General features: G+C 33.2%; 2 protein-coding genes across 2 annotated transcripts; one reads left to right on the plus strand and one right to left on the minus strand.

Annotated features, from left to right (window-relative positions):
- Positions 1 to 17261: 17261 nt before the first annotated feature.
- On the plus strand, positions 17262 to 20915 carry LOC123664580. The gene is made up of 5 exons (XM_045599107.1): positions 17262 to 17447; positions 17525 to 19447; positions 19657 to 19826; positions 20102 to 20293; positions 20411 to 20915. The coding sequence occupies exons 1-5, from the start codon at positions 17357 to 17359 to the stop codon at positions 20663 to 20665; spliced, it is 2631 nt and encodes an 876-aa protein (XP_045455063.1). The 5' UTR covers positions 17262 to 17356; the 3' UTR covers positions 20666 to 20915.
- LOC123664558 lies at positions 20675 to 26251 on the minus strand. The gene is made up of 4 exons (XM_045599091.1): positions 26029 to 26251; positions 22171 to 22296; positions 21292 to 21504; positions 20675 to 21027 (listed from the first exon to the last, which is right to left on the minus strand). Exons 1-4 carry the CDS (start codon positions 26050 to 26052, stop codon positions 20893 to 20895), a joined length of 498 nt encoding a protein of 165 aa, XP_045455047.1. The 5' UTR covers positions 26053 to 26251; the 3' UTR covers positions 20675 to 20892.
- Positions 26252 to 27205: the final 954 nt, after the last annotated feature.

Here is a 27205-nt window from a genome sequence, read left to right on the forward strand (position 1 = left end):
TATTTGTTTTATTTGATACTATCTAAATTTACGCCATTTTTGGTGCCAAGTTGTGGATGACTATGTCCAGCAGAGGACTGCGATATGCTGAAGTGATGATGACGATGGTGATACTACCTGCCCGCCAGCGAGCTTCATTCGCCCGTATTTTTTTATTCGTAAATTTATCAATCTAATATCATAGATCAAGTAAAAAGAATAGATAACGCACTTAGAACAAAAAAGTGAAGCCACTTTTTTAAATATGTGTGAGTGAGTGAAGTGTTGACACTTTTTAAAAAAAGTCCCTGAAAATTTTATTAAATGGGATTAAACACAATTAATTTAATATGGGTAAAATGGGTATGCGAAAATAAAAATCTGTTTATAGTTTTAAATATATTTACTCCTTTTTTGCTTCAAATTGTTAAATAAATCTATTGCAGCCATGTTTTGATTTAATGAATTATATAAATCTGTGTCAATGAAAATTGCGTTTTTAAGTAATTGGTGATTCCTCTGAAGGGCAAGTTCCTATTTTAAAGACGTCTAACTCTTTGCTGTAATGATTTAATTTTTTTACATTTTTTTTTTTAAATAAAGTTCCTGTTTTTTTAACTTTTCTCTCAGTTTATGTTTTCTAGCTGTATCAAAGATTGAATCTTGGTTAACGACTAATTTAAGACTCACCCGGTAGGTCCTAGAACAAAAAATTCAACATTAAAATACTTAGTAGTAAGTAGTAGTATATACGTGATGGTACTCTGCGAAGTCCACGTTTTGTACCGTACCGTATGTCAAGCTTTATCAAAATGGTTTGAACAATTTAATAAAACACTTTTTTCGGATTTTATCGCGGTTTATTATTAAATTTTGATTCCCGACGTTTCGGATACTTTACAGCAACCATGGTCACGGGAGGACTGAGGTGTCAGACGTCCTAACGTTACAAAGTTATTCGAAACTACCCGACATACATCAATATTTATTTAGTCCTATCTACGCAGAATGTGCTAATTGAGTCTTTAATCTGTGGTAAATTATGCTTGGTTTTTGATTTAATTATATTAATAATGGGGTCCCAAGCAGGTGGTAATTGCCAGCCATCTTCTCTATTGAAATTTGGATGTTTTTTAATTTCAATAGCCTCACGGATCATCCTTGGTTGGAATCGGTGTTCTTTTGCGAGGATCTGTGGTTTATCGAATCTAATATAATGGCTAGCTGTGTCTAGACTGTGTTCACAGATTGCAGACTTAATATAGCGACGATGTTTCAAGTGTTCTGCTTATAAACATCAAGATGAAAAGAAACAGCCATCAAAGAAAAATAAAGCTACTAATATGAAGGATTATATTATTCAGAAACCCAACTTAATCTTTCACACTCCTAATCAAGCAAATGCGTGAATGATATATAGTTTTATTTACTCATGTTAAAAAGGCCACCACTTAAACACGCTACCACTATAAAAGGGACTAAAAATCTCTGCCACTATTTTATTAAAAAATTTTAAGTGACAGAGTATACAGAGTTTTCTTTTCATTTATCAAAAGCTATAACAATCAGTCAAAGACACATTTTACAAAAAAAAATTAACTTGAAACCCTTTTTCCCCCTGGCTCTTTAATTTTTATTGTGAAATTTGTGTGTTCGTTGGGTTAGGTAGGCTGTTTTTTTTTTGTAATTAATTAAAAACAACACTGTATACATAATTAGACAATTAGTTCATTAGGTTCGGTTAGATTTTTTTTACTACTGTGGTTTAATGGAAGTGCCTGATCGAATGGTCCTTTGACATATTCCCCAACGCCAAATAACCCATTCCAATCCAGTTTTAGAGCGGGACACAGTACTGCTACAGCACTGTATAAGGAAACTAAGGATATAAGAAAAGCTATGGAAAACAAGAGCATCACAATTCTTGTCCTCATTGACAACATTGACTTTAGCAATGCTTTCAATGTTGTGGAACATGACTTGCTTCTTGCTTGTCCTGCTCACGAAAATCTCCCAGATTCCGCTATGCAATGGTTTTCATCATATCTTCGAGGGCGTCGGCTGGCTATTCGCTTAGATCAGAATTACTCTAATTGGTGTTGTTTGAATGCAGGCGTTCCTCAAGGCGGTATACTTAGTCCTCTTTTATTCTCTCTGTTTATCAACTCCGTCACTTCTCTTGTTACTTCTAGCTTGTAAACTGTATTAATTGCGCATATTTTTGAAATAGTTGGCCGCTTAGGTCTTCATTCTTTTTTTTTTCACGAAAGGCTCTCAAACTTTGTCGAAATTATTTTTTTAACAAATTTCATGCTAAAAATTTATGTTAATATTTTTTCCAAAAAAGTACAATAGATACTCACACTACTGCATTTCTAATAGTATAATCTATGAAGAAAAAGATAACACCAAAACACAACAAACTTCACTAATAGGAGATCGGACAAATTTTCAGAAAGCGTTTTAAATTAATCTTAATGGATATTTATTAACACCCACAACGCCGTCGATCACGACTGCTAAAATTGCTGTTCCACTAACTTAAAAAACGCCGCGGACGTTGTGAGCGAATTTTTGACTAGCCCGTTGGTGCAGTTTGTAGTGTCGCTGCTTTCAGCTTCGAAGGTTTTGGGTTCGATTTCCACTTAAATTTATTTGAGATCTAACAACTATTTTTCGTACGTACGTACATTTAACATATCTCCATCCGTAATGAGTTGGTTTCAGAGTTACCTCGGTGGGCGCCGGCAGAGAATAAAAATTGAAGATTCGTTATCTTCTTGGTGTGAAGTCCGAGCTGGCGTTCCCCAGGGTGGTGTGTTGTCTCCATTACTGTTCTCCATCTTCATAAACTCCATATCCCAAAAAATAACTTCTCTCTACCACATGTATGCTGACGATTTGCAAATTTATACTCAGTCAAGTCTCGATAACCTATCCTCTGCTGTGGTTGCCACTAACAATGACTTGGCAACAAAGCTATATACCAATGGAACAAATCATATGGACTCAAAGTTAATCCTAGCAAGTCACAAGTCATTGTCATTGGTAGTCCCAATATCATGTCGAGAGTTGATTGGGGTAGCCTTCCTTCTGTAACATATAATTCTTCTGTAATACCTTACTGCACCTCTGTAAAGGATTTAGGCATTTACTTAGACCCAACCTTGTCATGGAGCAATCATATAAAAGAACTGAGTAAAAAGACATTCGCGGCCATGGGCTCGTTGAGACGTTTGCAGTCATTTCTTCCCATTCCCACTAAAACTATGTTAGCACAATCTTTACTACTGCCTGTTCTTGACTATGCTGACGCAAGCTATACCAACCTAACTGAAGATCAACTTAATAAACTTGAGCGGCTTCAAAATGTTGCAATCCGATTCATATTTGGATTGCGCAAATTCAATCACATTTCTGACTTTCGCTCTAAGCTTAAGTGGCTTCCTATCCGCCTTCGCCGAAATTTACACATTCTCTCACTTTTGTATTGTGTACTATTTAAACCAACTAGTCCTTTATACTTGAAGAACAAATTTGAATTCGTTGGAGATCACAGTAAAGTACTTCGTTCGTCTGGAAATCTTACGCTTAGAATGCCTGTACATAAGACCAAATATTGTCGAGGTTCATTTGCTGTTCAGGCTATTATTTTGTGGAATACTTTACCCTTACATATTCGCAAAGCTCAAAGCATTGGTTCATTTAAAAAACTTATAAAAGACCATTATCTGTCTCTTAATAGGACTTAATTATATATATATATAATATATATATATATATATATATGTGTGTGTGTATAAATGTTTGTATGTATGTATATATGTATGTGTGTATTATTTACCGTGTACTTATATTTCATTGTTATGTACGTGTATATTTATACCTATAGGAATATTGAATAGTTTATCATATAAATTTTATTTATGTATTATTTGTATCTTATTTTATTTGATGTACGTTTATTATACACCACCTACTTATTTCTTTTTTTTTTCCTCTAATCCTAACCCTAAGGTTACCTGGAAGAAATCGCTATCGAGCGATAAGGCCGCCTCATTGTGCATTATACTTTTTTTTTTCTTTTCTTTACAATTCTGTATGAAATTACTCTGTGTGGTGTACAATAAAGAATAAGTAAGTAAGTAAGTATTTTTCGAGCTATATCTAATCTAAATATATCTAAGGAGTTGTTTGAATTTAATAAATGGTATTATAATATAGGTTCATTAAGTTGATTATTTTATTGTAATCATAAAAGATATCTAATGGCGTCAATATTTTACGAAAGAAGTTAAAAAAACGCTCTGGTGTAGTGGTGCGAGGAGTCGCTTAAAACACCGGCGGTTTGCGTGTTCGATTCCCGCTCGGGAAGGATATTTGTATTTGAGCAAATATTCCTTTTCGTTTTGGATGTCTCTCCTTGTGGGTCTCACCAAAGTTCCTCGGAGAGCACGTTTAGCTATCGGTCCCGGTTGTTATCATAAATACCTGATAGCGATCGTTACTCATAGTAGGGATCATATCCGCCAACCCGCAGTGGAGCAGCGTGGTTAAGCTCCAATGCTTATCCTAGATGGAGAAAGAGGCCTATGCCCAACAGTGGGATGCTACAGGCTGAATGTGATGAATGCGAGTAAAAAAACAGTCACGGCCTTTTATCTAAGTATGGTAGTATAGCGCAAAACCATTACGTTGTTAATGAATCAGCTGATATACATTTTTAACCGACTTCAAAAAAAGGAGGAGGTTCTCAATTCGGCTATTTTTTTTTAATGTATGTTACTTCAGAACTTTTGACTGGGTGGAGTGATTTCGACAAATTTTCTTTTAATCGAAAGGTGGTCATTTGGTCCCATTTAAATTTATTTGAGATCTAATAACTACTTTTCGAGTTATATCTAATAATGCGTTTTTACTTGACACTTTTTTCGTCGACCTGCATTGTATATACCGCATAACTTTCTACTGGATGTAGCGATTTTGATAATTCTTTTTTTGTCGGAAAGGGGGTATCCCTAGTTTAGTACCATGATAAGGAAACCAGGATCTGATGATGGGATCCCAGAGAAATCGAGGGAAACTTGAAAATCCGCAATAACTTTTTACTGGGTGAACCGATTTTAATAATTTTTAATTTAATCGAAAGCTGTATGTTTGTCATGTGGTCACATATAAATTTTATTGAGATCTGATAACTACTTTTTGAGTAATCTTTGATAACGCGTAGTTACTTGACTATTTTTTCGTCGATCTACGTTGTATTACTCGTCGATGTAATTGAAGTCGGTTTTTTTTTCGTTTGTGAGTAAACACAATTATTTATTTCGATTCCAAATCTGGTTCCTAAAACTATATAATCAAATATATATAAACATAATATATAAAAAAAATTAAAAATACAAATATACATAAGACAGAAGAGAGGATGGACCGACCAAATTCATTGTCAATAATATATATTTGCAGTAAATTAATTTATAAACTTATAGTATGTTTATAAACTTATAAAGTGACTCTTGAGTTTAAATAATGTTTCTTTAATTAACTTTTAAAAGTGTCTGGTGATTGTGCCTGCCTTATATTTACGGGTAAAGCATTCCACAACCGAACGGCTTGTACCGAAAAAGAGTTGGTATAAAATGGAGAAGCATGAGAAGTAATTTTAAGAATAAGATCGAATCCGATCCGGTCGAAGAGACCGGTCGTGAAAGTTTGATAGTAGCTCAAAGCGCTCTTTTAAATAGCGAGGCGTCTTTGGAATAAACAGTACGCAGTAGAGAAGTGATAAAATGTGAGTATTCCGGCGAAGTCCAATTGGGAGCCTCCCGAGCTTTTTGCAAAACTCAGAAATGTGGTCCAAGTCCAAATATGAAGCGAATAGAAAGGTTCTAAATACACTCGAGTTTATTTAATTAATCTTCTCTGAGTTCAAGGTAACAGGTGTCAGCATAGTCGAGAATAGGAAGAAGAATGGATTGTGCCAACGCAATCTTGGTAGGAATCGGCAAAAGATTTGGTAGCCTACGAATGGAACTAATAGCAGAAAACATTTTACGACTAACTTCCATAATCTGTGAATTCCAGATCATATTTTGGTCAACAATATTACCTAGATTTTTTACTTCTAAGCTATAAGGAATAACATTGTTCTTAAATATAACTAACGGCAAAAGAGAGTGATCCAAACGACGAATTAAATGGTGGCTGCCAATAATAATAGCTTGACTTTTCACAGGATTTACTTTCAGACCAAATGAGTTACTCCAATAGGGTATTCCACGATGTTTGAAAAAGTACTTCATAATGTTGATTTTCCAATAAAAAGCCATAAACAGTGTCAGTGTACTTTGCCGACTCCGAGTGTTTTTAAAAATTTCCAAACTCTAGAGGTATTGTAGTCTTGTATTACAGATTTGAAAATATGCCGTTGATGTGTATCTCTGCACAGCTTGTTGTAGCGATTCCGGATTATTTTGTAACGGGATTCGTTTTCAACTGTTGGATTTGACCTATATTTTACTTTTGCTAAGTTTTCTCACTTGTAATGTTTTGATTTATGTAGTAATCCAGGGTGCAGAGAGATGTTTAATTCGAATCCGTCTAATTGGAGCATGATTGTCGTACAGCTGAGTGAATAAGGATTTAAAGATATCGACTTGCTCATTAACTGACCTACCATCCACAGCCCCTAACCAGTCGACTACACTAGCATTTATATTATAGATTTTAATCTGATAACCGTTCGTTCCCCTATTTGCGGTCGTGGTGTAGATGAAAGTACAATAAGGTCAATAAAAATCTATGTTTTATTAAAAAACCTCATATTTTTGGCACCAATTGGAATATATTTTGTTGTGTTTTTTATTAGAGCGCCTGATAGCCAAACTATTAGGTGCTCCGGGATTATCCATTCTTTCTGGGACGCCACGGGAAAGCCTGCCTATACCCTGTTGCCGTTCTTATGTATACAAACATACGTGTCGGCTTCGTCAGTTATTTCGCCATTTTCTTGTTAAATAAGTATTGAATAATAGTTTTTGATAAAAATAGAACAATACAGTTTATCTTTTATTAATTAACAGTATGATAAGAAATACGCCTTAAATGAAAGCAAAGGGGCCACCACGTCCTGAAATTGCACTCACTCAATAATTTAGTATGACAACTAAATCTTTTTTCCAAGTGTTTTTAAGTATGAATAACATTTCAAAACACATCAGGTTGTGTGGATGTGAAAAAAGCTTTTAATTAATTTGATTTCTGTTCTGTTTTGTGTTGGTGAATCTGCATAGACGGAATGGATTTTCGATACAAATAATATAAATGATAAGCTGGTAATGGTACCCTATGGAAAAAATCTCATAAAACATGGACAAATGCAGACCAAATTCTCATACCATGTTATGAGAGCATAAGAGTTCTCGTAGATTCTCATAACTTGGTATGAGAATTTGGTCTGCATTTGTCCATGTTTTATGAGATTTTTTTCCATAGGGTAGTTTTTCGTTTATTTTTTTGTCAACCCCTATCAAAAAATGTCACAAGCCACCTCTGTCATCTGGATACCAATATTTACAAGTATATTCCGTTTTTTTAGAAGTCTTATTTCGTAAACAAACCCCTGTCAATCGTAATTTACGTTTTTTCCGCATTTATCACTCACTTTCACAACATTAGCTTACGGACACTTGTAAGACTCCATTTACTATTTATTTCACTAAAAACAAATATCAATATTTATCATTTTAAACACATAAAAATTATTAAAATACGGATTTCAAGCGTACAGATAATTAATATTTTCGAAAATGACATTATAATATCTTTTTTTATGACGCAAATAGGGATGTGGTCATAATATTTTTAGAGGTGAATGAGTATAAGAGAATGAACGGCATGAGCGATAAAATGGGCCGTGGTTTTTAGTTATATTTTAAATTTTCACGAATCATAATTTGTTAGTAAGTTATAAAACAATTAAAAAATAAAAAAAAAAACAATATCTAAAACATAATAACAAATCGCTTTACGGTAACATTGTTTTATAATCATTACATTATTACAGCCTATACAGTCCACTGCTGGACATAGGCCTCCACAAGTTCACGCCAAAAAATAGCGCGAACTCATGTGTTTTGCCTATAGTCACCACGCTGGGCAGGCGAGTTAGTGACCGCAGGGCTGGCTTTGTCGCACCGAAACGCTGCTGCCCGTCTTCGGCCTGTGTATTTCAAAACCAGCAGTTGGATGGTTATCCCGCCATCGGTCGGCTTTTTAAGTTCCAAGGTTGTAGTGGAACTGTGTTATCCCTTAGTCGCCTCTTACGACACCCACGGGAAGAGAGGGGGTGGCTCTATTCTTTAGTACCGTAGCCACACAGTACACAGTTGAATACAAATAATGTGACAATAATACTAATAGGGTCGACTTTTTTTTTCTAGACACAGGTGGCCCCTATTTTGCTGTAAATTTTATTTTTGACGTCTTTTTTACCGACCATTTTACATAAACGAAATATAAATTTGTTGCCTTTTATGCTCGATGCTCGATTAATATTTTTTTTTTTTTTTCGTAATTCTGTACCTCTACTAATTCTTAGAAAAAATATTCAATATATTATTAGGTTTTGAAACAATTTTAGCAATATGTTAGCGTAAAATATTTAAACATAAAATGAATTTTACTTTCGTCTATGGCTTATTGATATTGTTCATTCATTTGCTCTTTATGTCACTTTACTATACTTACAATATTACTCTATTGTCTGTGGTCGGAAGTACGCCATATTTGTTTACTATTTAGGACTCTTCCAAAAAAATAGAATATACATATCAACAGAGAAGTTCAAAACTATGCTTAGAAAATTAAACCTACCACTTTACTTTAAGAGAGTTCTTTCTTTTAGATGATAGCTGAAAAATAACGCAATTAAGGGGTTAGGGTTAAGGGCTACATTAAATGTCATTTGAATGATTGTCAAGTTTCTTGACAAACTACTAAAAAAATCTTATTAACTGTTTGTAGATATATTGAACCGTTTTGCATTTCGTCTACTTACGAAAATCGAAAGTTTCGATTACGAAAATCTTGTCTTTATTATTTGCAAAAGTTTTCAGCTCAAATAAATACAAAATTATTGCGACCTCAGATCCAATAATAATTTATTTCTATAATCTCTAGTACAAATCATCACTGAGTCTCTTCCCAGTAAGTAGTCAGAGACACTTATATCGGGAATGACTCGCTACCTCCCTTACGGTCGACTAAGACTATAGTACACTTAGCATTTTAACATTTTAAATTTTAAAATTAAAACTAAGTGTTCTGTGTGAGTATGTGTGTGTGTGTGTGTGTATGTGAATACACAGTCTTATCTATGATTTTTAAATAAAGCTTAAGTAGGGGATCATTGTACGTTGTATGAGTTGTGACCAATAGCAGCGGTAGTAAAACATTTATTATTAACTTATTTTAGCAATAAGGTTTTCAACCTCAACAAAAGTGAGAGATTGCAACCATCTAGTTAATATTCCTTTGCATTTATAGCTTTGTATAGGGTATATATTAAGTATTTCGTTGACTCTGTTTAGACGTAAGTGGACTGGGCAATATATTGTCTTCTAGCAAAGGCTGTACGAATTTTGCATGAGGGAACTATTATATCCTTTCTTCTTCGACTGAGTTTGACATAAGTTAGAGATTTGTGGCACTGCAAAACGAGATTAAGAATATAGAGTTTCCTCACTCATAGAAGACCACTAATTCTATAAAGGGATTCAGTTAGATATCTTAAAGGCTTAGAGTACATGACTTTAATAAGAGATCTCTGCGCTCTCTCCAGGTCAAGAAAATAAGTTTTGTTGGCACCGCCCCAAATCTAGATGCAGTAGGTGAGTATTGATTGTGCCAGGGCTATGTAAATTTTATTCTTAAGTTTATTGGACATAACCTGTTGCAAAGACTTAAAAACCATGTGAGTTTCCTGGTTCGATCAATTAGCGAATTCAAGTGGGAGTACCAGCTAAGCCGTTGGTCTAGTATGATACCTAGGTATTTCATTTCCTTAACTTTCTCAATGGGTGGACAGTTACAAATCGAAGCACCAGGTACTGGACAGCAGTGTATTTTGATTTTATATTTGCAGTCTGGCTGCGACGAAGAATAAGGAGTGAAACAGATATAATGTGTTTTCTGAATATTAAGCCTTAGTAGGTTATCCCGAAGCCAATTAGATATTTTAGTTAAGCCCCGCTCAACCTGAGCATGTACTACATCCCAAGTTTTACCCGTGAAAACAATAGCATTGTCATCTACGTAGGAGATTATCGCACCCGCGACATTTCGAAGATTCCATAATTCGTTAATGTATATTAAAAAGAGTCGGGCTGAGGACACTTCCCTGGGCTCTGGCTTTATCACTTTGATAAATATCAATTTTTAACTCCTGGGTTCTGTCTTGAAGGTAACTTGCAAAAAGGGAAAGCGCAATATCTCTAACACCTATGCCCTGCAGTCTTTGCAGGAGAATAGGGAAAGAGACGGTGTCAAAAGCCTTCCTCAGGTTTAGAAAAACAATCAGGCATTTATTACCACAGTCAACCTCCTTCACTATGATAGAAGTCAGTTTCAGAATAGCATCTTGGGTCGATAAACCCTTCCTAAAACCATATTGTGAGTTAGATAATATTTCAAATCTATTTAAGTAACTATAACCAATCTGTTATTAAGCAGTTTTTAAATGATTTTAGAGATTGAAGTAAAGACGGAGATTGGTCGATAATTGCTCACATCTGTTTGGTCTCCACTATTGTATACAGGGGTAACAATAGATCTCTTAAGAGCGCTGGGGAAGACACCAGTTTTAAAACAAAGGTTTGCAAGATAACATATGCAGGGAACAACAAAGTCTTTAGCATGTTCAAAAAGACAGTACCAATCCCATCCTAACCCGGTGCACTTCCTGAGTCAAGACTCATTAAGACACTATGCACTTCCTCAACATCAGTGTCCAGAAATACCAAGGATGATGGAAGAGTATAGTAAAAATTGGGAGTAACAGAGCCATTACCATATAATCCAGCCTGTTTGATAATAACGTCAGCCAGATTAGCTCCAACAGACACAAAATAATTATTAACATAGTTAACAGAAGCTATTTGTTGCGGTTTGGAATTTAGAAGAGCCACGTTATTCGTCTTAGGAGGTTTATATTGAACAATCTCGTTTACTGTGGTCCAGAATTTTCTTGGGTTATTGACAGATTTGTCAATGAGTTCACTGTGATATTGCCTCTTTAGCCTATTTATAAGATTAGTACAAAAAATTCGAAAACATTTATAAGTAATTTTTAATATTACACTGTGGGGGTCTTTTCTAAGCCCTAGCTGCATATTATTTCTAAGCCTAATACATTTTAAGACCCCGGAAGTTATCCAAGGTTTTAAAATCCTGTATTTATTTTTGAAGTGTATTAATTTAAATTGGCTTGAATACTTGATTTTATGACACTAAAAGAGAGTTGGCATAAACCTTAGGATTATTACGTAATTGTAGGAAGATTATATCAGTAGATTTAAGAATTTAAAGGGCTTTATCACAATCAATAATAATTTTGGACCTGCTAGTATCCTTAGGTGTAGAAATATTGGATAATTGGAGTAATATAAGATCATGATCAGTTATAGTAGCGTTAATAACAGCAACAAAAGCTGGGTTAAAACTTACATCCAATTTCAACATAACATGGTCAAGGCAGGTGTTCTCTCTCGAAGGTAGATTATGACCGGGTAAGAGACCATGCAAGGAAAGCACATTTAGGTAACTGTGTCTATTACGGCGTGCATGAGGTTATTCCGTCTCTGTCGGAATCAAATTTATGTTAATTTCACCAATAACAAACACATTTTTGTAATGTAAGATAGTTTCAAGATGTGAGTCAAGAGAGCTGATGAAACTTTCAGCGTTAGGAGAAGATGGGGAGCGATAAATACCGAGAGAAACACAATCAGCAGATAATACCAAGAGAATCACAACTATCTGAAGTCCAGTTGCGTGAGAGAGGTCAAGTTCGGTAACAACTGCCTGATAATTATTTCTGATATACGCGACCACACCATCATTTTGATTTTGTAGTTTAGCTGTTTGATAGGAAACTTCCTCTCCATACTTATATAATTATTTAATAATGGCAGCTGTGTATTTAAATTAATTCTACTTTCTGTTAAAATTAAAACGTCTGCTTCATACTGAATTTGTGCCAAAGTTACCTGTAGGTCATCAAAGTTTCTTTATATGCTTCTTATATTTTGTTTTACAGCAGTGAAATTATTGAGTGAAGATCTATTAATATGGTTAAAACAATCTTGTATGCCATATTTACCAGAGCGTGCCACCTGCATGCAGTCCAATTCCTGCGTAGATGACTATCCATTGAATTGAGGTTGTACATGAAATGAGTTACTTATGATGTACTCACAGTAACACACTAACAAATTACAATGGTAAATATTCATCAGATGCTTTTTTATGTAGAAGTACAAGGTGAACGTGGATGTTAGTTTAAAAGTGCTCAAAAAATGTTTTGTATGAGAGTAGATACTTTGTATGAAAAATAGCAATTGTGCGATGTACATATCTAAATACAAACTTAGTTGTTTTTTGTCTTGAGGTGTTGTTTATACGTGGTTGTGATTCTGGATTTGAGTGAAATTTGTGTACCTATATATTTTTATAACTGTGTGAAAATGTGTGAATTTGTGAAGCGTAGTTACAAATGATTCAGCATATGCAAAATTTATATTAAGAGTAAATAAAAACAAGAAAAATTATTAAAGTGAAATAACAAAAATACCAAATAAGTGGTTGAAGACAGTCATATATCCTGGAGGAGCTGGTGTACTTGAGCCTCATTTTGAATGCAGATGATTTTGGATGCGTCATCGCTTCTCACGAAAATTCTTCCAAAAGCAGTCCAGCAGTACTTAAACTTTTTATTTTTGGCGAGATCACGCGCCAGGACAAATAGTCGGACACCTTTAGCAGTAAGCTGTTCTGACACGTATACAGGCGTTTCTACATTTGTAGTAAAACCAAGATGCTTAGCTTGCAACTTACACTTGTTTTTTATGTTAAATTCCTTGGGTTTTTTTAACATGTCAGTTCTTAAAACCGTGGAAACTAATTCCACAACGATGGTGGGGCTGCTCTCCCTATCATTACGCGCCTTTATTTTGAAAATGTCCTTTATATCGCGTGGGCTAAGATCGAGGTTTATGGTTTTCAAAAGACAAGTCATCATATTGTTACGTGTTAGGGTTCGAAGGATTTGGAGAGAAAGACCTGCTGACTCTTTTGGAGACTTTATTCACTAGCACTAGGTCCAACACAAAGCACTAGATTCAACCACTAAGCACTAACGATGTCCTAAGTCGTAGCCAATGTCGTAGGTTTCGCTGGTATCACTCTTGATCACTAGTTTTCACTCTTGAAGTCGCCTCGAAGATCGCTCAAACTCAATAGAACTCGCTCGCCTCCCTGCGGCTATTTATATCGGCCGGGACGAGTCCCAGACCATTCTGGAAAGTTCGCGCATGTACCCGGTTTTCGAAACTATACTTCTACTAGCTGACCCGGCGAACTTCGTATCGCCTAACAGTCGATTCTTTAATTTCATTAATTTTTTTTTTAGAATTTTTCTCTCCGTAAGAACCATCCTCGTACTTCAAGGAATATTTAAAAAAAAAGAATTAGGGAAATCGGTCCAACCGTTCTCGAGTTTTGCGCTTAGCAACACATTCAGCGAGATATATATATAGAGTAGATATATTTCCACAGTAGTTCCTCTGACGCCATCTAGTATTGAGTAGAGAGCGGTCATGTCAACGTTCATGCGGTCTCTGTCTTTGTGTAGTTTCAATGGTTACCACTAGATGGCGCTAGTTTCTTTGTGTGTTCGTAACAATATGAATTAAATACTCTCTACTCTCAGCCGTTTTTCAAGGAACGTTTTTTATTTCGATGTTCGTTTTGCGTAAGGATCTTTGAAGGTCTTCTATTTTATCTTCGAGCAGTGATATGTACTGAAGAACCCTTTTTTGATTGAGATTCTAATTTATCAATCTTCTTTTGAAATTCCTCGTTTTGTAATGTTAACAGAGAGATGTTCGATTCTATAATTGTCTTCGTTTGTTGAAGGGATTTAAGGGTATTTGCGATTTCCTCATATTCCTTCTTTTGTTAACTAAGAAGGGATGTTATAATTTCTTTTATAGAGATAGATGGTATGGTGGTAATGGTAGTTATAATCAGATTATTCACTACCACTGTATATATTATGATAACAATTCAGAAGGGGTGTGTAGTAATTTTCGGTGTAAGTACCTTTATGCAAGCCGGGTCGTCGTACAGAGAAAAGAAAGTCAAATTACAGCACTAAGAGATAGTTTAATACACAACACAATAGATTAGAGTACATTGAATGACACACTATAACAATTCACACTACTTTAGCACTTAGATATTAAATAAATAGCAAGCGAAGACATAGATCGTAAACGAGACGTAAGCAAGTAAGCACAATGTCGATGTCGGTAGATTTGAAAAACAATCGATCGGTAACGAAGTTAAATAATAAGCAGAGTCCATTTACATCGTACGATATTTAAATTTATCGTTATTATAATATTTAATTTTATTTTCTACTTTATTGAAATAATTTATATATATATATATATATATATATATATATTGTATGGTACAGTCTATGGTTGAGTGAGAGATGACATGTGAGGGAACGTTATGAGAGAAACCAAACCCAATGAAAGTCGATCTAACACAAAATTTATTAAGATTATTTTGAGTATATATAGGCAGAAGTACAGACGTCATTTGACGTCATTCGTAGCAAACAAATATCAATTTCATTAGAAATCTGCATTAGTAAAATATCGATTTCCTAATAGCTCACCTAAATTAAAGAGGTTACTAATTTGCAAAACAATCATATTGCTCAATGTGCGTTAACCCGTACATATATATACAGGGTGTCCCAGGAAAGACTGTCAAGCGGAAGTCCAGAGCTAGAACATCCCTTGGGGATTCCAAATCACCCCTATGTATATGATCCGATTTTTTATAGTTTAGGAGATATGATTTTTTTCTATGTTTTCAATGTTTTTCGACCTTAGCGCTATTTTTGATCATAACTTCGTAAATAATTAACTAATACATACACAAATAAACCCTAAAAGTAAAATCATGCGCTTAAACATAATAGAAGTACTTATAAAAGGAAAAGTGCAAAAAAAAAAACATAACTTCGAAGGTTAAAAAAAATAATAGCAACAAAATAATTTATTTAAAAGAATCTTAAAAACTTCCTTAGTTTATCTAGTTTCTACCATAAAAAATTCAATGAGTTAACTTTATGGCATCATCCCCAAATTTTGGTTTAAAGACGACAAGTCTGATATTTGAAAACTTAATTTTATAAAATTGTAATAAATTTGGTCGTATTTACTGGGAGTATGACATTGCAAACAGATAAAAAACAATTCCTATCAGAATCTTTTGTATTCTAAGCAATAGTTAAACGGTATGATAGCCGCGCCAGTTGTTCGAAAAGTGACAAATAGAGTTAATGAACTAGTGTTAGAGTGAGATAGGGGAATCGTCTAAATTTGTTGATTCTTTTGCATACACGATTTTTTTATAATAACCCCATACAAAAAAGTCGATGGGGTTCAGGTCAAACGATCTCGGGGGCCACGCTATGGTTCCGCTCGCCCGATCCACTTGCTTCTAAAACGCCTGCTTATATATTCTCTGACAATCCTTAGTGACATTCATTTAGGCCGTCATTTTGAAAAAACATGTCTCGCCTCGTCTTTAAATCAATTTCTTCAAGCAGAGGGTCCAGATTATTTCTTAAAAAGTGTAAATATTCATCACCATTCAATCAGTCAGGTAATTGAAATGGGCCAATTCATTGTTCGTTGACAATTCCTAACCATCTGTGGTTATGGTTATATCTGTGGTATGGATATGGTTAAACCAAATTGTTCTTGAAAATTTGCCTGTCGCGCAAGATGAGGATTATCTAAACATTTTTGAATATCATATCAAAAATTGACCGCTCCAGCGGGGTTCGAGCCCGCGTCTCCGACTGACCGTGTCGGCGCTCTAGCCAATTAAGCTATGGAACGATGTACCCGCTAGAGCGAAATTTTTAGATATGATGATTTTTATTTTCGGTTTAAGCGAACCGTGGCGCCGTCTATAGTGAGTTCTTTACAGAGACCCGTAACAATTAAAAAAGTTTCCTGTCAAAGAGTTTCATATTACAATGAAAATTTTTGACAGGAGACGACACCATGCTATTTTTAATATGTACGATTTTATTTTTGTGTTATAGGAATTCTAAACATTTTTGAATATGTGTGGGTCCGCATATTGTATGAGGGCGAGCGGCCTGTGTTGGTAAACAAATTAAGTCAACACGACCGATAATATTTGTAATTTTTAAGTTTAAAAAAGGTTTAAAGATGTATACAAGTAATAATGTGATTAACGTCATGTTTAGTAAATTTGACGTGGCAGATCATTTTTTGCAGCAAAAAAACAGAACAATTTGGCATTTTTTGAAGGACGTTGATTCAATCGCGCAACTAGATTTAGTCTAGTGATCAGTGCGGCTGCAACTAGTTTTATTGTATGCATATGGCCATTTGGCCTTATACCTTGACAGAGGGAAACGCCTGTACATGGCTTATCCCCTCCGTGTTGCTCTTTGGATCTAAACTACCTACTATTTCGGCAGTCTTCAAAATTCTATTGAGGTTGTTACCTCTAATTCACCGAACAATCTTCGTCGTGTCTTTCCCGTCTTACGTGACATTGGCGAAATCATCTGTGCTATTCGGCACTAGTGAAAGCCATTAATTCTAAATTAAATCAAGTCTGAACCACCTATATTTTGTGGGTGAAATGGGCGCATCCAGTATTGCATTTCATTGACCATTGTAAAAAAAGTGCATACTTTTTTTAAAATGGTTTTTTTAAACAGCACTTGAGGTTTTTGAGGCTTATTTTACTGTTTCCATCTATAGCTTGCCTGGAAGAAATTGTTTTATGCGATAAGTCCACGCTTTGTACTTTTTCATGTTTTTGTAATTTATTTTAATTTTGATCTGATACGTAGTACAATGTATTGTATTTTATTATTAGTAGATTTTGAACTATACACTAACGTCAACCGGACGGCTGTCAAATAATTCATTATTGTTGGATTTGAAGTAGCAAAAGCAACCAATTCAAATTATTTGAAACAGTGGGAAATTTATGTTTTCTTTATTTATATTACACATTATTTGGCATTATGGAATTCACTCCAAGTTTAACGGCATTTCAAGGAGTACTTATAGCAGCTGACAGCACGTATTCTTTTTCTACATTGACTTCAAAAGGAGGTAAACAAATATTTTGTGTTTATAGGTATTTGAAAAATAGAGGCAGCTTTTGGTTAACATATAATTTTATATTTTAGGTAATGAATCTAAAATACGGTATATTGTAGACTTATTCAAGGATTTTTTAGCCAAAGAAAATCACATCGTTGGAAACAAAGTTAATTCGAAATCTATAAATGATTTGCGCAAATTCGCTTTTTATATTGTTATCAATTCGGACCTTAAGATATTGAATGATTTAGTTGATTTCGATGGTCTTGAATATGTTATCTGGACCTCACCTATAATGCCTAAATATTTGATGTGTGAAATTTTGTGGCAACTACATATGGACAGATATATTTATGAAATAATTGTGTTCAGCTGTCCAAAATTAGCTATAGAAGTAGCAGATGCTGTGTTAGAAAATTTTAAATATTTTAATCCAACAGATTCCTTGCTTAAAATAAGAACGTTGACCTCTGCGTGTTATAGAATGATACAGAGATTAGTTTACTTTAAAATTGATTTAAATGTGCTAACACAGGCATTTAGAAACTTTGAAAAGTGCCTTAGATATTTTAGGGAACTACCTAATGCAATAAAATTGAAAACACTTCAAGGTGATGAAAAATATCATTTTATGGGAAGGCAAATGTATTTTATCCTGTGTGTAATAATAGAGAGTATGGATAATTATTGTTTAACCAAAAAATTTAAATCACCTGACTTTCAAGAACTATACAAATTAACCTACAGGCAAGGTGCTGTTGTAAACAAAGATTCGTGTGTAATTACCACTAATAAATATAAAAATTTGCTGGAAATTTTGGATAAGTCTAATGAAGCTCTATTGGACACTTGTAAATATTTAGCCATGGATGTTAACGTAAACGTATTTTGTGCTTGGAGTGAATTTGAATTTCAAGGTCAAAACAGTATGCAAAAAGTTATTGGTATGTTAACTTACAAGATTTTGTGTATAATATGTAGAATACCAAAACTTAAAAATCACCCGGTACAAAGTTTTTTAAGAGAGATTGCCTATAAACCCGTAAACTTTGCTGAAATAATTAATGTACTTAGCGCACGAGATATTATACATAAAATAGTTAACGACAAGGAAAGACAAAAATGGATTAAAGCACTTTTGTATAGACACAAGTTGTTTGAAGACATTGCTCTTGTTGAGCTAATCGAAACCCATTTAGAACTTTTTGATAGTGACGAATGTCACAGATTGTTTAAAACAATGTATGAATACCTAAACGTAAATGTTGCTACAGAAAATGAAGAAAAAAAAATATTAGCAAGTAAAATATTTCAACGTTGTAGCAGTTTTGCGAAGTATGACATTATTGAGATGCACTTTAATAAAAACATTTTTATTGATACTTTGGAAACTACAGAATTTGATAGTATGGTAACTGAAATTTTTAATAAACTTATTAATACACCAAATATGGATTTGTCTAAAGTTTTTAATGTATTTATACAAAATCCTCGAAAAGTATTTACCAAAATATTTACTGTAGCTTGTGATGGTACGGAACAAACTAATACAATGATCGCAGTGATGAAACCATTCGAAAAATATTTTAATCATTACTACGAAAAGGATACTGAACCATGTATTATACTAGTACTTAAAGATATAATTGCCAGTATTTTAGAATGTGAAACGAAACAAAATCATTTTATAAGATTTTTAATTTCCCTTAAGAAGTCAGGGGCTATTCCTGGACCAAAATTACTTTTACTTATAATTATGCCAAACTTGCATAAGGCACTTCTAAATAAAAATATATTTGATGTTGATCTACATTGCAAGCTCATACAAGAATGCTACCCTCTCCCAGAACTAATAGACTATAGACCACCAATACTAGCCATGTTTGCTCAAGTACTTGATACTGTGAGATGGAAAATGGATACTTATTCACCAATAGCACCTATGACTTTGGAACGGGTCATTAAAATACAAACCATGATTTTGTTCACATATGGATTACAGATTCCAGGTAACAAACATAATACAATTATAATGCGTTATACTTTAAATACGAAAATCATCTGTAATAAATATACTTTCACAATTTTGCAAAATTAATGTTAAAGGGTATATAAATAAAATAAATTGAAAATAAAATCTGACCTATTAAAAGAAAGAGGAACTATAATAATTAGTAAAATGTGCATAAAGATTACTAAATTAATTTTAATATTACAGCTAAGGACAGCAGATGGTTAAGATGTAAGATAAGAAATATTAACCCACTGAATATGTATTACTATAGGTACCTTTGGGACCCACCAGGAAACACATTTGCTGAGGTTATCAGTGGTATAAGAATACATAAAAACATGGATAAAGAAAATTTAACATTATGGCTTTCTAAGGTACTTTTTTAATTTTAATATACCTACAGTCTAAAATTAAATAATTTAATATTATGTGTGTATTGTGTACATTCTAAAATGTAAGACATAGATTGATGTTATTGAATTATTTTATAAATATTAATGTATAAGTATATATCACAAAAATCGTATAAATAATTAATATATTAGGCCTTTATTAAATGAATAAAAAATATATATTGTTACTGATTAATTTTATAAAAAACAAGTGATTTATGACTTGATCTGCAACATTAATGAAATATCAATTTCAGGTGCTTTGTTGTACTATAGTTCAAGAATGGTGTCTAATTTGGGAGAGTATGCAACAATTTGGAAACAGACAATTACTGGATCTTTTTCATGATGCCTTACTGTTATTATTTGTAGCGGAAAAAACAATTCACACAGAAACTAGCAAGGCATGTTTAATGTTTTGTATGCAAAATTTCGTGTGTACAATAAGGGTATGTAAGAAATTTAATTCCTGTTGTATGTGAACATATCTAGTGCAAAATAAAAGTATAATTTTTTTTAATATTTTATTATTACAATATTTTATTATTTTATTTTTAATTTTGCAGTATCAATTCTTGAAGGATTCAATTACTGATAATCAAGTAGCAGCAGTATTCAACAAATTTCTACTAACAGAAAAGTTAATAGAAGAACATGATTTATGCCATTTTGCTATAACATTTATACCTTTATTATCATACATAGCAGAAGCAAAGCCAGATATTAGTATTGAAACAGTACAAAAGACAAAAGATAAACTAAAATATAAGGAATTTTGCAGTTTATTTTATGATATGTTTTTAAAAAATAGGAAAAACTAAAAATACACATAATGAAACTTCATCTTTATTGTTTTTGTTAAGCTACCTTAAGATACATTACAGTGAAAACACAATTTAATTCATTTGTTTTTAATGCTGTTTCTAAAATATTATTTTAAAAGTACAGTCAATTTAATAACAATTTAGAATATCTCAAATAAAATTTTCATACAAAATTTATATAAACTAATAGACGCTAATACCTTTTGTACTAAATACTGTGTGTACTAATATAATGAATGTTTATATATTTTGTTTTTGTTATTGCAGTAATACCCTAAACTTTTACACATTTGACAGAGTTCTTTTTCATGCTCTTTATTTTCTTTATCATTACTATGATCAGATGGAAGTAATTCTCTCTGTAAATAGAATTGAATTAAAATTAGAATTATTGTAGATAATTATAAGAATCTAATAATAGTTGACTTTTAAAATTCACCTGTCGCCCAAATACAATCTAGGCAACAAAAAATATAACTAACAAAGACAAAACAATATACATACATATTTAAGACGAAAAATTTATAAATCAACTTTACACATTCCATATTTATGAAGCAAAAAGTTTCTTACAATTGTTAATAGATTAATATTTTGTTATTTAAAATAGTAATGCTACTTACAGTAATGTGTGGAAAAACTGGTTTTTTACATTTTTTACAAAGTTGGTATGTCCCAGGCCAACAAAGTCGACTATTCCAAAACCGACCACAGTTATTGCATTTATATTCTCCGTATAGAGGTTTTTCTACGGCAGCCTTAATAGTTGTGGTGTTATTCCGAGTTCCCAGTCGAGTTTTTAATTGATATGACTCAGTGTTCCTATATTGAGGCTCCTAAGATTAACAAATAAAATTCATTTATTTATTAAGGTTTGCTACCAGTTGATCATTTATGATACATTACAATATTAAGTTTATTATAGACTACATTTCTAAATGTACAACCATATTAAAGCATAGGTACATATTAAACTTACTTTATTAAAACTAAAATAAGTAAGACCGAGTAAAGTTGCCATGAATCAAAACATTAAATTAATCAAAATTTAGTCAATAGATAAATAAAATTGAATAAATTGAATGATTCTATAACTATATAATAAACTTACACTATGTCCATGTACGTAATAAAATAATTTTGTTTGCTCAGAAACGAAAAAACCGACTTCAATTACATCGACAAGTAATACAACGTAAGTAGACGAAAAAAATTAACAAACGCACTAGTTGTCATTACGATTTTGCCCTCGATTTCTCTGGGATTCCATCATCAGATCCTGGTTTCCTTATCATGGTACCACACTTGGGATATCTCCTTTCCAACGAAAAAAGAATTATCAAAATCAGTTCACAAACGACGAAATTATCCCCGAACGTACATTATATATATATATATATATATATACGGTCGAATTGAGTAACCTCCTCCTTTTTTGAAGTTAGTTAATGAAATAGTAGGCATAGGCTATGATAGGCTAATTATGATTAAATTCGACTTACATATAGGGCCACATGTTGTCTTGGGTGTGTAAAATGCTGATTGGTCTGCCGTCTGTGTATACCAAGTATATCGTCGTGAATGTTTGTCGTCACTCTCCTTTTGTAAGGAGTTGTTGATTCATTACTCTTAAAAATAAATAAACCCAGTTGTTAAATGTTACTTAGATAAAATACTAGTACTTAGATAAAACATAATATAATGGGTATGTATTTATTTGTGTATTTATTTATTTATTTATATGTTTATTATTTATTTATATTATCTAATACTATTAAACGAGCAATTCTTGTGTATAAATATATGTGTATAAAATATATATATATATATATATATATAATCTGAATCTCGGAAACGGCTCCAACGATTTTCATGAAATTTAGTATGCAGGGGTCTTCGGGGGCGATAAATCGATCTAGCTAGGATTCATTTTTAGAAAATGTCGTTTTAGCCCTGTTATTAAGCAGTGAAAAAATTGCTACAATATCGTTAGAATACGTAGGTAAACAATAAAGTTGTAATAGTTCAGGTGGGAAATCGGCCGGTAGGGATCGACCGAGAAAACCAAGGTTCAAATCCCCATGGCTCCAGTTCGATTATTAATTTTCCTTTTTTTTTTCTAATTGCATTCATGATTTTTAATTTAAATAACCAGTTCATATTTTTATTATGTTGGTAAAATCGGAATATATTATTCATATTTGGGTAATTATGTACAAAATCGGCCTCTAATTTATGGGGCTGGGGGGGGGGTGAAGGGAGGATTGGTTGGATTTTTTTACCACCCTGGACAACTATTATCGTGTAAACCCCGTGGTTACGAAGATATCGTGGTTAAAGTTTTGAGGTTAAATTTTTAAATTGGAAAAAATTAACCTACCACCTTTGAGGTTAAAATAACGCGTGGCTCCGGCGCTGCGAGAAGTGCAGCCCTTGCGTCCGAAAATACGGCGGGCGAGGGCCGCCCGCCCTCCGCGCCTCCGGCTTAATAAAATCTAGGGGTAGGGCAGACCAAGACCAAGTGGACAGTGGGCCGCTCCGATTCGGTTTTGGGTATTTTTAGAATTTCTATACCTACATTCTAACACGCAATATTTCTAATTTTATTAGAATATTATATCTCATGCGTTATTTTGTTTAAAAGTGTCTATTTGTCAGTCGTTAAAGGTCAATTCGTGTCGTATGTTGATCTTGCAGTAGAGATCGTTTTTACGTACATTTGTTCGAAAATAACGTGTGACAGTCGTGGAACGGAGCATGAGTGCAGTTCCCGCAGCACCGGAGATAAGGTAGAATCAGAAATAACAAAAATTTAACCTCCCATAAATTAGAGGCCGGTTATGTACATAATAGCCCATATTTTATCAATATGTAATTCGTATTTAAATATGATGTCAAAAAAACACGATTTACTAAGAATACCAAGCTAAGCTGTCACCCAGGTACTTGGTTAGGTTAGGCTTAGGTTATTAGATTGTAGGATTCACTTTGTTTTGCCTTTTTGATGACCATACTCTGTTTTGTTTTAAAATCTCCTCTAGCCCAAGGTTGTCTGGAAGAAATCGCTTACCTAGCAATAAGACCGTCTTTGTGCATATTATTTTGTAAGTTTTTTTTCTAAGATACCTATGTACTTTTATGCACGATAAAGTATATTTCTTCTTCTTCATCACTACATAGTATAAAACAGCCGCTTTCTCTGTCTCTATATCCCTGTGTATGCTTAAATCTTTAAAACTACGCAACAGATTTGGATGCGGTTTTTTTTTAATAGATACAGTGATTAAAGAGTACCGTAAAACATGGCAACTTTGCCCTTGAGGGTTGACTTTGCCCAGTTAGGTATTTTTTGGAAAACTCGACACATAGCTAATTTGTCTGTAGTTTGAAGTATTTTTATGTCTGTGATAGAAACTTAATTATTTTTCTGACAACATTAAGTGATGTAATATCACCGATGTCACTTCAGTTGCCTGTAAGAACTTGTACAAGTTGGTAGTGTTTTTTCGCGGGCAAAAACCAGTACAAAAACTTTGCCAAAAAGTAATAGTTACAGTTACAGCAGGTAAATAATTTTTTTGCCACCGTTAGTATATATGAAATGATTAATATACATTAAAATAACACACAATAAATCTTATAAAATCATAAAATACGTTGGTGGGCAAAGTCACATGCACGATTTTGAAGCATTGTTGACGACATTGCCCACCAATTTTTTTCCCGTAGGGTTGTCTCCTGTAACTTATTTTTAAAGAACATGGAACAAAACGTACCCACCTCGTAGCAGATTTAAATTGGTACTATTAGAAAGGTCTATAAAAATATTTTTTTTTTGTTGTATGGGAGCAATTTTGTAGCTTGCAGGGGAAAAAAGATATTCGATTTTGAAAATACCGATAATCCTTAGTAAAATCCCCACGCAAATTTGACGTTTATGCGATTTTATCCGTTAGGTACTTCGAACTATTATGCGCTAGCATCGGTGTGTCCTTGTTAGCATTTAGTATGTGCGTGCACGCATCGAAACCCAAAAAGACGTTGCTGCGCCATCAGTACGATAGAATCTACAGCTCGAGCCCGATCATCCACTCCCTGCGCATGGAAGGATTTACCGGTATTTTGTGTGAAAAATCCATAAAACTACTATTTCTTTCAAATTTCTCGCTGTGACTGTCTTGGCACATTGAAAATTATTTTGTGATCGTATGTAAAGTTAGTTAATTATATTTATAAATCTTTATTACCATGACACTATTCAATTGTACTTATCTATCGGCATCTGCAAATGCCAAATACGGAGTATCTGATTCGTATCTTGTAGTGTTTTTTTTTTTAAATCATAACTTACCTATATTATTTACCTATGTGACATTTTCATCAATAAAATATTCCACATTAAAAAGTTTTGCAATTTAAAAAATGTTTAAAATTTAAAAACTGTATGTTGCATTTATTCAATGGTGACAGCCCTTGGACATTGATCATTATATAGGAAAAATGTTCTAGAGGGCTTTTTGACTTTGCCCACTCAATTTTTAATAACAACAAATATGTTTATTGATCTCATAATTTGATACTTTACTACATTGCCCTGTATTTATATTTAGCTATTTTTAAAATAATGATACGGCTTGTAATTTTAGAAATATTTCAAGTTGGCAAAGTTGCCAAGAACCTATGATTTTTTGCCCAACACTTATAATTGTATTTTTTACCAACACGCATACATTTTTCAGGATATGTTAAGTAATAAATATCGAAACATGAACATATAGTATTGTGTGGTACAAACACAATATTAAATACATTTGCGTTTTCCAAAATAACTCAACTAATGCAAAAATATTTTGATTTTTAGGGCAAAGTTGCCATGTTTTACGGTAAGGTTTATATGTATAATAACAGCCATTAAATAGTGGAGAATTACTGTTATTTTTGAGGTTTCTAATGTGATGTCGTAAATAATTACATTTTTTCCGCTTACATTGCAAACGCAGGCTGAACCCTACGAGATTTTATAACCCAGGGATAACCCACAATAACCATTTTTTAACGTTTAATTTTTACGAGAAATAATGGCTTATTAACGAAGCGATTTTAAGCAATACAGCATTAAACTTTATCTAATTACTAACCATAAATGCATTGTGCATTTAGTATAGATTAATATGGGCCTTTACAGCATATAATTATTTTTATATAATTATTATATAATTATTTATAATTTAAATATTTTCGAATAGATTAATGATAATGACATAAGCTATATATTTTATACCCGTGCGAAGCCGGAGCGGGTCTCTAGTCTTCTTCTATGTAGAAAATATGTAGTATTATAATATATAAATAAAACTTACCTCTTTTGAAAAAAAACAACCCATATTTTATTGTAAATTTATTATGTACCACGGAACAATAAACATGCAATTATGCACATGACATGAGCTAAACTTTACTACGGCACTTACTTCACTTACAGAGCACTGATAAAATATAAATTCAATGCAAACGGAGACGTAATGATGTTTTCAAGACGCATAGTAATTTAAAGTTAAGTATACTTATAATATGTATAAGCAAGGTGGTGATTTATCTTTAGTATTTACAGGCTAGAAACACTTTTATACGTTGCGGGATTTACCTGTCTAAATATTAATAATATTGCCAAACTAAATAAATGTCATATAAAAGAAAACGATTTAAGATACAAAATTACAAACACAATACAATATATAAATATACTAGCGACCCGCTCCGGCTTCGCACGGGTATAAAATATAGTTATAGCATATGTCATTCACTGAAAAAATAATTAAAATCGATCCAGTAGTTTTGATTTATTCATTACTGCCCGTGGCCCGCACGCGTTAACTTTAGAGTAAAAGCCGGCCGGAACCGCCGAACAAACGCTACGTATCGCAATTTTTAAATCTGTAATATCTTCGAAAATATTAATTTATATCATATGCTCTAAAGGGCTAGGTATATAGATCTATATTAAATCAACAATGTATTTAAGGTATTTAATTAGATAAGGATTAATGCTGTATTGGTTAAAATCGCTTCGAAAATTATATTTGTCGTAAAAAGTCAAAGAGCAACAGGGAGGGGAGTAGCCATGTACAGGCGTTCCCCTCTGTCAAGGTATAAGGCCAAATGGCCATATGCAAACAATAAAACTAGTTGCAGCCGCACTGATCACTAGACTAAATCTAGTTGCGCAATTAAATAAACGTGCTTCAAAAAATGCCAAATCGTTCTGTTTTTTGCTGCAAAAAAAGATCTGCCACGTCAAATTTACTAAAACATGACGTTACCTTTCATTCGTCTTTTTTAATCACATTATTACTTGTATACTTCTTTTAAACCTTTTTTAAACTTAAAAATTACAAATATTATCGGTCGTGTTGACTCGATTTGTTTACCAACACAGGCTGCTCGCCCTCATACAATATGCGGACCGGTCGAGCGACTGATCGGAGTCTATTTCCGAGAAGTCACTGTTGCCGAGCGATAGTGTTGTTACCGGTTTGT

This window comes from Melitaea cinxia, chromosome 2 (assembly GCF_905220565.1).
Source record: "Melitaea cinxia chromosome 2, ilMelCinx1.1, whole genome shotgun sequence".
Classification (NCBI taxonomy): Eukaryota; Metazoa; Arthropoda; class Insecta; order Lepidoptera; family Nymphalidae; genus Melitaea; species Melitaea cinxia.